Source organism: Camelina sativa, chromosome 19, assembly GCF_000633955.1.
Source record: "Camelina sativa cultivar DH55 chromosome 19, Cs, whole genome shotgun sequence".
Classification (NCBI taxonomy): Eukaryota; Viridiplantae; Streptophyta; class Magnoliopsida; order Brassicales; family Brassicaceae; genus Camelina; species Camelina sativa.
Window position 1 is genome coordinate 2,934,436 of NC_025703.1, and position 10,313 is coordinate 2,944,748.

Sequence of the window (10,313 nt, forward strand, 5' to 3'; positions counted from 1 at the left end):
AAAAAGAATTACCTGAAGAGTGTTTGCGGATGAACTTCGATTCAGGTAGATAAAGTCTTCAACAACACCCATTGCTACTATATTAGACCCCTTTTCTGCTGGTATTGACATTTGGGGATCATAATTCCTTCTCAAATCCTGTAAACCATTTTTTGTTTACGTCACTCGCTTTAGTCTATCACATTGTGAAAACTGTTAAATGTAGTTTTTTGGTTTTACCTTTATATTAGACATCTCAACATGTGTGCTTGAGCTATATAACATATCTTTGTACACAACCACTGAATTGATAGGCTTGTTTTGAAGTCTCCAGCTCCTCGTCGGTGCTTTAATTTCTTTCTCCCGTTTATTTGTTAGGATTAATTCCTGAAACAGCTATGTTACTCTGTGTGTCTTTATAATTCACTATTGTTTGGGTGAAAGACAACCACACACATACCTGTATGCTTGTATCTATACATCCTATATAAATCTTTCCTTGGGATGCTACCATACTCTTCATACCTTTACCTTTGAAGATACTTTGAGATATTCTTGATGAATCAAGCAGCTGTAGAAGATTAGTAGCCTCTGAGTTTTTATTTTTTAGAGTTGGAGATTATTATATGATATTACTAATGTAAATAGCCTCTGAGAGACATCTACCTTTATCTTGTGCCCTTTGGTTATGACAATTATCATATTTCCGTATGCTTCCAATCTCCTTATTGAATCTTTTGTTTTTATGACTTCAGCACATTCCAGTTTTCCTTTAGCTATCTGCCATACCTATATAAATAACAAGGATATACACTTTCAGAAAATTTAGTTTTCTCCTGATCCTAGTGATGTTTCCTGAAAGAGTTGAATGATTATCATATCCTGATGGTTTTATCTGCAGATCCACTTAAGACACTCTCTCCTGATTCAGAGAGTGAAAAGCATGTTACGGTGCTTTTGTGCTCCTTGATGTCCCATAATAGCGTAGCTACTTTCTTATTCACATTCCACACCTGATATATAAGTTTGTATGCTCAAGGATAAGGTTTCTTTTAAACATTTTTCTTCCTATTCAATACTATTGAAAGTATAAATACATACCCTGATTGAACCATCTGAGTATCCACTAAAGAGCAAGCCTTTATGGTAGATGAGAGCTGTTACAGCTCCACTGCCAGATTGATGTATTTCTATGGTTTGTGTATGAACACAAGATATGCGCTGGTCCTATATATCAATATCGAAATTTTGAATTATGAGTTCATGTGTGACCTAAGACTGACTATGATTCTGTTAACAGGGTTGGTTTAACTTGTGGTTGGTAGAGATTGTAATGATATATATGCAGGTGAAGAAAAACTTACAGTTTTGCTGAATAAATAATATGTTGCTTTATGCAATTCGTCTGCCATCCAAGTCACTTGTGAAAGACGTCTCAAAGACTCTCTAACTCCTTCCGAGAAATTTACTAGTTTGTGGATTCCTGTGTGACAACTACACTTTAGTATAAAACTTACAGTTACATGCTTTAGTTTTCATATGAACCATTATTTCACTTTACAGTTAAGAAATTCACCTTTGCCAGAGCTAAAATTGTAGATGCATATACAAGCAAGAAGTCTTTCTTCAAGCTCCAAACCAGGGTGTAGAAACTGTGATATCTCATCAAGTAAGACTTCACATGCTGAGTACTTCAAACTATTTGGACCTTTTGAAATCTCTATACTGAGCCATGTAATGGCTATAAGACATGCCTTCGAAACACTCCTGTTTTTACTCTTTAACCCTTCTTGTAAACCACAAAACGTGGCTTTGCCTGTATCAATAATCCTTCTTGCTATTTTACAACACCATCCATCTATTCCTGGATCCTGAAAAAGTAATAAACCTTTCCATAAGTCACTCTTTTTGGCTTGGCTATTCTATTAGAATGATAAAGTTAAAAAAATTACCTGTAAGCAATCATCTGACCAGTTGATGTTTCTTATCATATTCATGTGTGACATAGAAGTTAGACCTCCTCTTTTCATTAACCAAGCAGCAGTATACGGTTCTCCCGTCCATGAATAAGTTCCACCGATATTCGAAAGAATGAATGTTGATAACAGCTGCATATTTGGAACTTCACTATATGTAACTGCATCAAGCAGAGCTCTGGTAGCTTCATTTCTGTACTTTTTATTCTCAGGTGGGGAATCCTGTAGAGAATATAATTATTTACCTAGAGATGGAATCAACAACATAAGTTTTTTTTTTAACATTCAGTACTAACCAGTGCATTCAACTGAAGCAATATATCTGCTGCGAAGAGTTTGTGATCACCCTGCAATTGTTTAATACACTGCAATAATGTATCCTTAATGTCAAAACTTCCTTCCTTTTTCATCTGTTGCAGAATCTTAATTGCTGACGACCTGAAATTACAAGTATGTCATATGGAAAAGTGTGACTGGTAGATAAAAAGAGAATTGTATTTGTTGAGATATGTATACCTTGGTATCTTCAGGACCTCTTGAAGAAATTGAAGAGCAGTGAAAATTTCTTCTCTGTCTTGGCTCTGCAGGAGATGCGCAAAAGGAGCCACTCGAGTATGCTGATAGATATACTTCCTGTTAAGTCCATCAAACTGCATGCATTTTACTAAAATAGTAGCCAAGGAGATGAATTCCCCTGAGCTTCCACTCTTAGCAACATCAAGAAGTCCACAAAGAACAGAAGGTGAGCTGATTGCAGCCAAGTGCATTGTGTTTGTGGCATGATCAAAAGCAGTAACAAGAACTTTAATTATCATCAATGATGCAGCAGGCGGCGTCAAAAGAGGAGGTGAAGGTCTAAATGTGTAACAAGAAGAATAAGAAGAAGTGGATGCAACAACATCTACAAGAGCTGGTAAAAGCTCAAGACTCTTTATTTCTGTTGGAGATGGCTTTATCAGGTAGATGAGAATAGCCGCTTCTTGCACATTTTGCTTCAGGGCATTTGCTAAGTGACTTAAATTTAAACCCTTCCTCTTGACCTCCTCAAGAGCTGTCCTATTGACTGATATGATCTTGGTTAGAGCAGTCATCGATGCCTTTATCACAGTTTTCTCCTCGGAACTAGAAATAGCCATAAACAGCTGATCCAGAATGACATCTTTTAGCATGCTGTACTTGAATCCTTCTTTCCTGTTCAGCATTTGATAAATCATTGTAACCTCTGAGACATATTTCTCATCTGCATTCCCTAACACTTCCTTTATCAAGCTCTGAAGGTTCTTCCATAAATCCATTGTCGGAGCTCTTCTAGAATGCGTCTCAAGTCCATTTCCTCGTTTTTTGTTTTGCAAATTTCTCCTCATCCCTTCAAAAGTTATGGACCCTTTGTGTCCAAATATTGAAATTTCTTCCAACTCTAGTTGCCTCAGAGAAGACGCATCTTCTAAGTGGTTATTCCAAGTTGTATTTGATTGTTGAGCCTGAATATCAATGATGGAACGGTTAAACTTACCGATCAAACTGTGGGATCTTTTGACTAATGTGTCCTCATTATATGCTTCCTTGTGAGCTTGTTGTTGGGAAACACAGAAGATGTTGGCTAATGTGTCCTGATTCACAATACATATATTTGGAAGATGTTAATTTTTCATTCTCTGAAATTTAAAGCAATGAAAGTGTTTGGTTTAGAGAAGTTCACCGTGCCAATGTCTTCTCTATTATCGCATTTTGAACTTGACGTATCTAGGTGAGACTCGTTCAAGAATTCATTAAGGGACCTGACTCTTGTACTTCTTCCAAGCTCTGGATTGTAATCTTCCTGCAGGTTCCAATCCAAACATGGAGAACCTTGGAAGTTGTTTGCAGATTTTTCAATCTTCCTTGATGCTTTGATTTTCTTGAAGATTTCATTAAATTCATCCTCTTGCAAATCATTACTGTGGAGGTGATTCTGGTACTGCAGTAACTTCTTCAAGATGGAGACCAAGAAGTGAAAGAAGGTAATTGTTACTCTTTTACCCAATTTTAATGATTAAATATCACTGATAATCTCCAAAAGCATGTCTTTGTCATTAGTAAACTTACCTCACAGGTTTCTGACAACTCTAGCTTCTCTGCAACTGAATGTGTATTAGCCGCAAATATTTCTTGCCTGTTCATGTGTAGAGGGTTAGGATATGAAGCAAATAGACATAAAGACAAACAGAAGTAATCTATTTTGATGATAAGAATTGAATCCTTCTTACCCATATCTCTTCTGCCTTGGAAGCGGTTTCTCTGTACATTCACTTGGTGGCTGATGAGTTTCTCCATAGTACATAACCTGGTAATAAGTTGCTCTGTATTTATACTTCCTTGCAATCTCTCTGATCTCTTCATCTGACTTGTACACACCAGGAGTGAAGAAGATGCTCTCGCAGAGTTCAGGGGCAATGCGTGTTCTTACAATCTCCGGCGAGACCAAAACCGACTGGAGAAAATGCAATGTGGTCTGCAAGGAATCACCTTGGAGATAGCTTACAATAGAGAGGTAGAAGTAAGAGAAAGCAACCAAGACTGTGTTTGGAACACCTGAAGTGGTGGTCCCTTGTTCGTCAAGCAACGCAGGCATTTGAAGCATTCTCTCTGAGTTTTTCAGACGAGACGTCTTCTCTTCTGAGCATTCGGGCTGTTGTATAGAAGCTTCGATGCTATCGATTCCCCAATAGAGATTCGAGAGAGCAGAGTGTTCGGAAGAGAATTCAAAGAGAGTATCATCTTCTTCAATGCTCAGCCATGTGATGCATTTATGCTTAAGCGACATCCATGCTTCGAGGTCTGATATGAGGCTGAGAATGTAGTCGTTGATCGAAACTACAATCGAATCAAGAGAAGAATTCTCATTACATGAGATAAAACTCGATTGGGAAGATGAAAGGTTAGCCATTGTCACATACTCTGTTGCACACAAGTTACGATGGTTTTATGGGATAAGATGAGAGAGGAAGCAAAGTTGGAGATTAAAGAGAGAGAGGATGTGTAACAAAAATGTAGTCTCGTGAAGGAACCAGCCAAACTCTAGAGAAAAAAGAAAATGATTGGTCCTACTTTGTAATCTTTTGCTGTCGAAAGGACACTTACAAACAAAAGTCAAGTGTGTTGCGTGTGTTTGAGGAAAACGCAAGATAAAAGATCCTAACTTTTATTAACCATATGATTCATATACGTAATTTATAGTATTTCACTTCCCAGCCTTCGTCTCATTAAGTTATACTATACATGTGTAAAATGACTATTTCAATTAATTATCACGTTAAAGTAAGCCATATATGAAAGGTTTTAATAGAATACTATTTTATACATGTTGAAAAACAGCATTACGAAAGAATTAGTAAAAGGAGGGCTACGATTTGTGTGAGTAGTGGAAGAGGACGGTTGATGAAAGTAATTAAGTTTAGATATCTCAGCTCAACCACGTTAATTATGAACATTAATGTCCATCAATGATTTTAAACTTATACACTAGGTGGGACGTGGACTACTAATCAACTTTCACAACTTACACCGGCGTAAGCCGTAAGGTTTGGAACTTATGTAAGATGGTTAAGGTTATTTTGCTTTGAGGTTCTACGAAAATACTAATAAAAAAGATTGGACCCCAAGAAAAAGAAGGAAGAGTTTGAGAATTTTCTGTCACGGAGAACCAAGAAATTATGAGCTTTGGAAAATATATAAAGAGGACAAATAAAATTTAAAAATAAGGTCAAAGAGCTCTTTTCCCTCAGCAATCCAACATATTGGTTCTTAACTCTTATGTCCTTTGTGTTGGTGTGAATTTTGATTCATGAAAGCTATATCCCATATACAAATGGGATTGGCTCTTGATTAAATTCGGGTTTGTTATGTTCGGTTGACATTCAGAGTTGGTTAAGATTCGATTAATTAAGTTTACATTGTTCAACTTCGAACGCAATACCAATTAATATGTGAGAGTTACAATATATATGATCATTTTTTTTTCATAATAACATATTGTAAAAAACTGCTTTTAAAAAAAATATTACATGTAAATAATGTAGGAATTTCGATGAAATTTAGTTAAAAATTGTTAAAATAATAATAAAAATGTATGAGAAATGCTTTAAACTTTTTTTCAAAAGACAAACGCGTCCCTCATTACCATTATAATAATTATTATTAAAAAAAAAGCAAACAGCTAAACAAACCAAATTATACAAATCCTTCTATAACTCCAAAAATAAAAGAGAAGAGAGAAAAAGCAAAAAACAAATCGATTAAAACATAAAACTCAATCACTAGAATTTACATCATCGTGTTGATCAATTGTTTATTATTAATTAAATAAGGGTTAAGCAGACAGAAATCACAGATCAAGAAAGCATGGCGATACCCTTTACTTTACATTTATTGAGAAATGTAGATTTTTTAAAGAATGAATGCCTCACCCGAGATTAGGTTACAAGTGGTTATATCAAAGCTTTAAAACATTCTTCTATAATATTGGATCTTCTTAGTGGTGATGTGCGGTCAAAGGAATATGTTATTTCTCGCATCAAAACAGCTACTGCTAGCATTTCTTTTCCTAACAAGGAATTTTTGGACCCTTATCCAAATTGGTTCTTAACTCTTATGTACTTTGTGTTGGTGTGAATTGTGATTGATGAAAGTTATATCTCATATACATATATGGATTGGATCTTGTTTAAATTCGGGTTTTTTATGTTCTGTTGACATTCATAATTGGTTAAGATTCGATTAATTAAGTTAACATTGTTCAACTTCGAACCGAATACCAATTAATATGTGAGAGTTACAATATATATGATCAATTTTTTTTCTTTTCAATTATGATCATTGTTTTCCCATATATATATTCTTGGTAAAGTTATCAGTGGATCGTGATGTTCAATTGTTCATGTACACACAACAACAAAATATGTAGAAACAACTTAATTATTATTATTTTTTTTTGGTGCAAAGTAGCAACAACTTAATCAATACACTGTACCAACAAATAGTCTCTTATTGAGACCATTGATGTGTTATTCGCTTATTGGGTTGGGCTTTAGCCATTCTTATGTGACCAATTTTGAGGTAAACTCAAAACCAATTTGCCACTTCTCTTACTATGCCTTTAAAGTTTGATATATATATATTTTTTTTAAAGCAAACAACAAACAAACCAAATTTTACAAATCTATAACCCCGAAAGGAAAAAAGAGAAGAGAGAAAAAGCAAAAAAAAACAAAACTCACTCTGCGTCGATTCAAAAACAAACTCAGTGACTAGTTATTAACAATGTATCAAGATCGACAAGGCGTTGTAGGAGGAGGAGGTGGTGGATCTGCGCCACACGGAATCATACTCGCCGTCGTTGTAGCATTGGTTGTACTCGTTCCGTTCTTCATCGGAGACGGTGGTGAAGCCATTACAGATGCGATCGCAGAGCTTTTAAGTCCGGTGGGACTTCTCTTGCTTCCCATCGTCCTTCTCCTCGTCATCCAGTTTCTCTCGTCGGAACGTGGTTCTTTCGTATCGGCCATTTTCTCCACCGGAGAACCTGAGTCGATTCACCGTGTTAGTGGATCTCCCGTCGGTGTTGCTTTGTTCCTCGTACTGATCTTGTTCTTACTCTACAACCGCTTCTCCATCTTCGGCGGAAACGATGACTCCGATGACTGATGCGACGTCGTTTTTCCAGATCTAGTATTGTTTTTTAATTTCTTTATTCGATTATGTTTTTATTTTGTCTGATGGTTGAAGTCAAAAAAACTACACAGCCGCAGTTTTCCTGTAATGTAGGTATATGCACGTGAGAGTCACGTGACATTGCTGATGAATGAGTAGTACTGTAGTAGTGCACTGAGAGGTTTGTAACTTTGTATTCTTTTTACGTATAAATTGCCAAATGCCAACGTACGTGACATATAATGTGGTTATGTTTATTAATCAATCCCGAAACTTCAAAACTAGTACGCCAATTTATGAGGTCAAGCGTGATAACAAAATACAAATAGACAAGTTTTTATTGTAGCAACAAAATTGTGAGATATATGAATATGAGGAGTATTATATTTTGATTGAGGGGGGACAAATTGGAGTTTCGGACTCGGTCGCCACATGACGACCACGTGAGAGAGAACTGAGAGAATAGTTTTTCAGACATTTTTGTGATTTCTCATTTGCAATTCCTATAGAATAATATTTTCGTATCCCTTTTTATTCGTACCCTTCATGTTACCACTACTAACGGAAAAAACAACTTTCTTTCTTTTTTATAGTACAAATATAACATATCGAAATTCAAAAATCAAGAGTATATGATAGTGAAAAATAGAATCTTTAAATAATAATTCGATTTTCACTATCAAGCCCTCACCATCATATAACCACTCTGTGTTTCCTTTTCTATATAATACGTACATCAAATTATCAAACACACACAAGTGCATCATCTAACTTCTCAACACTATCTACATGAAGAAGAAGAAGACCTTTCTCAAAACTATTCTCTTTCAAGAGTTTCCTTATTTTGCTCACATCACTCAGCTTTCAGTTGCAGAATCTCCTTCGCTGTCCTATCCCGGAAATATGGCATTTGTTCCTGTCCAAATCACACAAACACTTTCTATTTTAAGCACTCTTAATAAGTCTTTCAATATGACACTCATGACCTACTATACTACTATAGTTATGGCAGGTTTAGTAACTTTCTGCGATTTTACCTGAGTGAAACAAAGATCCAGACCTCTGCTGTAGAAGTCTATGTATTTCAGCATAAACATTCCACAATCGTATCTACAAAAAATGCAGAGTCAAAGTTAACGAATGTACTACATATATGGATGTATGAGCTTAGATGTAGCTGACATCTTTATAAGGAAGACGATACCCATTTCTCTGCATTGGAAGGTCCTGGACAAATTCTTGTCTCCATCCACTTACATCAAGGTCTACTTTACTCTTGTCATTAACTTCATCCACAAAATATCTAGCCTGACAAGTGAAAAACTACAGTATCAGGATATATATGTTACAACACAAAAACAAAAATTGTTTCCTTACTTAAATAACATTACCAGTGCATCGAGGATTTTAGGCTCCCTTCCTTTGAATGAGTCAAGATACTGGAATTTCCGGTCCTTTATATTTATTACAGCCAAAGTCCAGTGGATGTTCATATGGATAGGGATAAATATCTGACAACAAACAAGGTCTCTTAGACAGATGGTATGATGAATATAGAGTTTGGGTATCTCAACAAGGAGTGTAATATAGAGAGTGATAGCAGAAGAAGCACACAACAAGTTTACCTTGTCACAGTCTTTGAGATAGTAGCCCAACCTCTTCATTGAAGTCCATCTCCTGACTGCGCCGTAGTTGTATCCAGTCCCCGAATTAACTAACTGAGGTGTGATTTAAGGTTATATCTTCTTGTCAAAATTCATGAGCATATTATAGGGGCTAAAATCTCAACTTCATATAGAAGAAATGGGTATAACCTTAGTGAAGAAAAATGTATTGAAAAAATGACATTTTAGAAACTTCTTTGGTTCTCTAGCTTCCCTTTCTTTCAGCAATACCATATAAAGATTAATGACCTGCACAGAACAAAGTCCAAGATTTTACCAAATCACAGAGGTTCTAACAGGACAAAATATATTATATCCAATCTCTAAGAAGAAATCACGTGAGATTTAAATGCGTTGACTAACCTCATCGTTCAACCATTCACCTGGTTTAAGGCACCTCAGGATCTTCCCTGTAATGTCAATATTCGAGTTCTCATGTGCAACCAAGATGGTCCTGCAGTGAGAGACGTTCATAGCATTACATAACAAAAACAAATCTGTATTCTTAGAGCAAGTAAATAAGAGACCAAAAATGAAAATCATACGAGTCATAAGCCGAGAATGCACGCTTGACCACTGTTTCCTCCTCTCTAGAAAGAGGCAGAAATGCTTCACGCCGTACATCCTGAAATAACAATCAAAGTACAATGAAGCATAAAAGCTTAAACTTTAGCCACATCTATAAAGACAAAAGGGAAAATAGCCAAACGTCTACTGGTTCTTCATCTTGTTTCCAAAACGAAAAAGAAAAAGGAAACAAGCTTCGCAGTAAAGCACGGCCTCTCTCTTTCAGAGAATCACCATAGCCTCTGGCTTTCAGTTTAGAAATCCGGTGCTCAGCACTCTCAACAGCCTTTCTGTCTGCTTCATAACTCGTAACATCAGTCACAGGGAGATTCAAAACAAATGAACTATTAGCTTGAGAACCATCATCCACCATAAAGCTCCTATTTTTCAGATTAACAAATCCGTTCCCCATCTCTGCCTTCTCATCCACCTCCATAGC

The 10,313-nt window shown here is 36.1% G+C and overlaps 3 protein-coding genes across 5 annotated transcripts in view; 1 reads left to right on the forward strand and 2 right to left on the reverse strand.

Annotated features, from left to right (window-relative positions):
* The window catches only part of LOC104764395 (putative E3 ubiquitin-protein ligase LIN-1), a 6,129-nt gene extending 1,149 nt beyond the window's left edge, over positions 1 to 4,980 (reverse strand). Inside the window, exons 1-14 of one of the 2 annotated variants that reach the window (XM_019241552.1) lie at positions 4,202 to 4,980; positions 4,041 to 4,107; positions 3,655 to 3,921; positions 2,472 to 3,565; positions 2,252 to 2,393; positions 1,932 to 2,177; positions 1,556 to 1,850; positions 1,344 to 1,462; positions 1,081 to 1,206; positions 861 to 992; positions 646 to 768; positions 440 to 550; positions 220 to 366; positions 13 to 138 (exon numbers count right to left, since the gene is read on the reverse strand). In XM_019241552.1, the coding sequence (XP_019097097.1) occupies positions 13 to 138; positions 220 to 366; positions 440 to 550; positions 646 to 768; positions 861 to 992; positions 1,081 to 1,206; positions 1,344 to 1,462; positions 1,556 to 1,850; positions 1,932 to 2,177; positions 2,252 to 2,393; positions 2,472 to 3,565; positions 3,655 to 3,921; positions 4,041 to 4,107; positions 4,202 to 4,881 (3,675 nt within the window). In that variant the 5' untranslated portion in view covers positions 4,882 to 4,980. Of the gene's footprint in view, positions 1 to 12; positions 139 to 219; positions 367 to 439; positions 551 to 645; positions 769 to 860; positions 993 to 1,080; positions 1,207 to 1,343; positions 1,463 to 1,555; positions 1,851 to 1,931; positions 2,178 to 2,251; positions 2,394 to 2,471; positions 3,566 to 3,654; positions 3,925 to 4,040; positions 4,108 to 4,201 lie in introns of both variants that reach the window. The other variant, XM_019241551.1, reaches the window with a different exon arrangement.
* Positions 7,150 to 7,863, forward strand: LOC104764396. The gene has a single exon (XM_010487916.1). The coding sequence runs from the start codon at positions 7,254 to 7,256 to the stop codon at positions 7,635 to 7,637; it is 384 nt and encodes a 127-aa protein (XP_010486218.1). The 5' UTR covers positions 7,150 to 7,253; the 3' UTR covers positions 7,638 to 7,863.
* The window catches only part of LOC104764398 (ubiquitin-like-specific protease 1A), a 9,333-nt gene continuing 7,316 nt past the window's right edge, over positions 8,297 to 10,313 (reverse strand). Inside the window, exons 2-10 of one of the 2 annotated variants that reach the window (XM_010487918.2) lie at positions 10,023 to 10,304; positions 9,853 to 9,932; positions 9,671 to 9,761; positions 9,458 to 9,556; positions 9,269 to 9,361; positions 9,035 to 9,154; positions 8,848 to 8,951; positions 8,681 to 8,753; positions 8,297 to 8,559 (exon numbers count right to left, since the gene is read on the reverse strand). In XM_010487918.2, coding sequence (XP_010486220.1) covers positions 8,497 to 8,559; positions 8,681 to 8,753; positions 8,848 to 8,951; positions 9,035 to 9,154; positions 9,269 to 9,361; positions 9,458 to 9,556; positions 9,671 to 9,761; positions 9,853 to 9,932; positions 10,023 to 10,304 — 1,005 coding nt within the window. In that variant the 3' untranslated portion in view covers positions 8,297 to 8,496. Of the gene's footprint in view, positions 8,560 to 8,680; positions 8,754 to 8,847; positions 8,952 to 9,034; positions 9,155 to 9,268; positions 9,362 to 9,457; positions 9,557 to 9,670; positions 9,762 to 9,852; positions 9,933 to 10,016; positions 10,305 to 10,313 lie in introns of both variants that reach the window. The other variant, XM_010487917.2, reaches the window with a different exon arrangement.